This window comes from Penaeus monodon, chromosome 19 (genome assembly GCF_015228065.2).
Source record: "Penaeus monodon isolate SGIC_2016 chromosome 19, NSTDA_Pmon_1, whole genome shotgun sequence".
NCBI classification, from domain to species: Eukaryota; Metazoa; Arthropoda; class Malacostraca; order Decapoda; family Penaeidae; genus Penaeus; species Penaeus monodon.
Window position 1 is genome coordinate 39039745 of NC_051404.1, and position 334 is coordinate 39040078.

Genomic DNA, 334 nt, shown 5'->3' on the forward strand with positions numbered 1-334 from the left:
TTGGCTCAGCTGCCATGCTCTTAAGGCAGCAGCAGATAGAGGGTGACGGGGGACAGAGAGGGCGATCCCTAAAGTGGTCCAGGCTGCAGCTCTACAAGAAACATAAAAAGGTACCATCGCATGTTGCTTCCCCTTACGCCTCCTGTGTCACTCACCACATATTTTCCGATTTCACTCTTGTGGTTTGTTTGGGTCAGTTTAGTGAGCTTCAGTAAATTGTGCAGCTAGTTTGAGGACATGATTATTGTTGTTCAGTAGATTAATGTAATGAGAATGATTTAAACTTCTTTTCATTTCATAATTTTCTTTATGTTGCTTGTACAAACAAAAAAAA

General features: G+C 41.3%; 1 protein-coding gene across 1 annotated transcript in view; it reads left to right on the plus strand.

Annotated features, from left to right (window-relative positions):
• LOC119585216 (E3 ubiquitin-protein ligase UBR2-like) overlaps positions 1 to 334 on the plus strand; it is a gene marked incomplete in the record, with an annotated part of 58977 nt that overhangs the window by 52594 nt on the left and 6049 nt on the right. Inside the window, 1 exon segment of the mRNA XM_037933869.1 lies at positions 1 to 110. Coding sequence (XP_037789797.1) covers positions 1 to 110 — 110 coding nt within the window.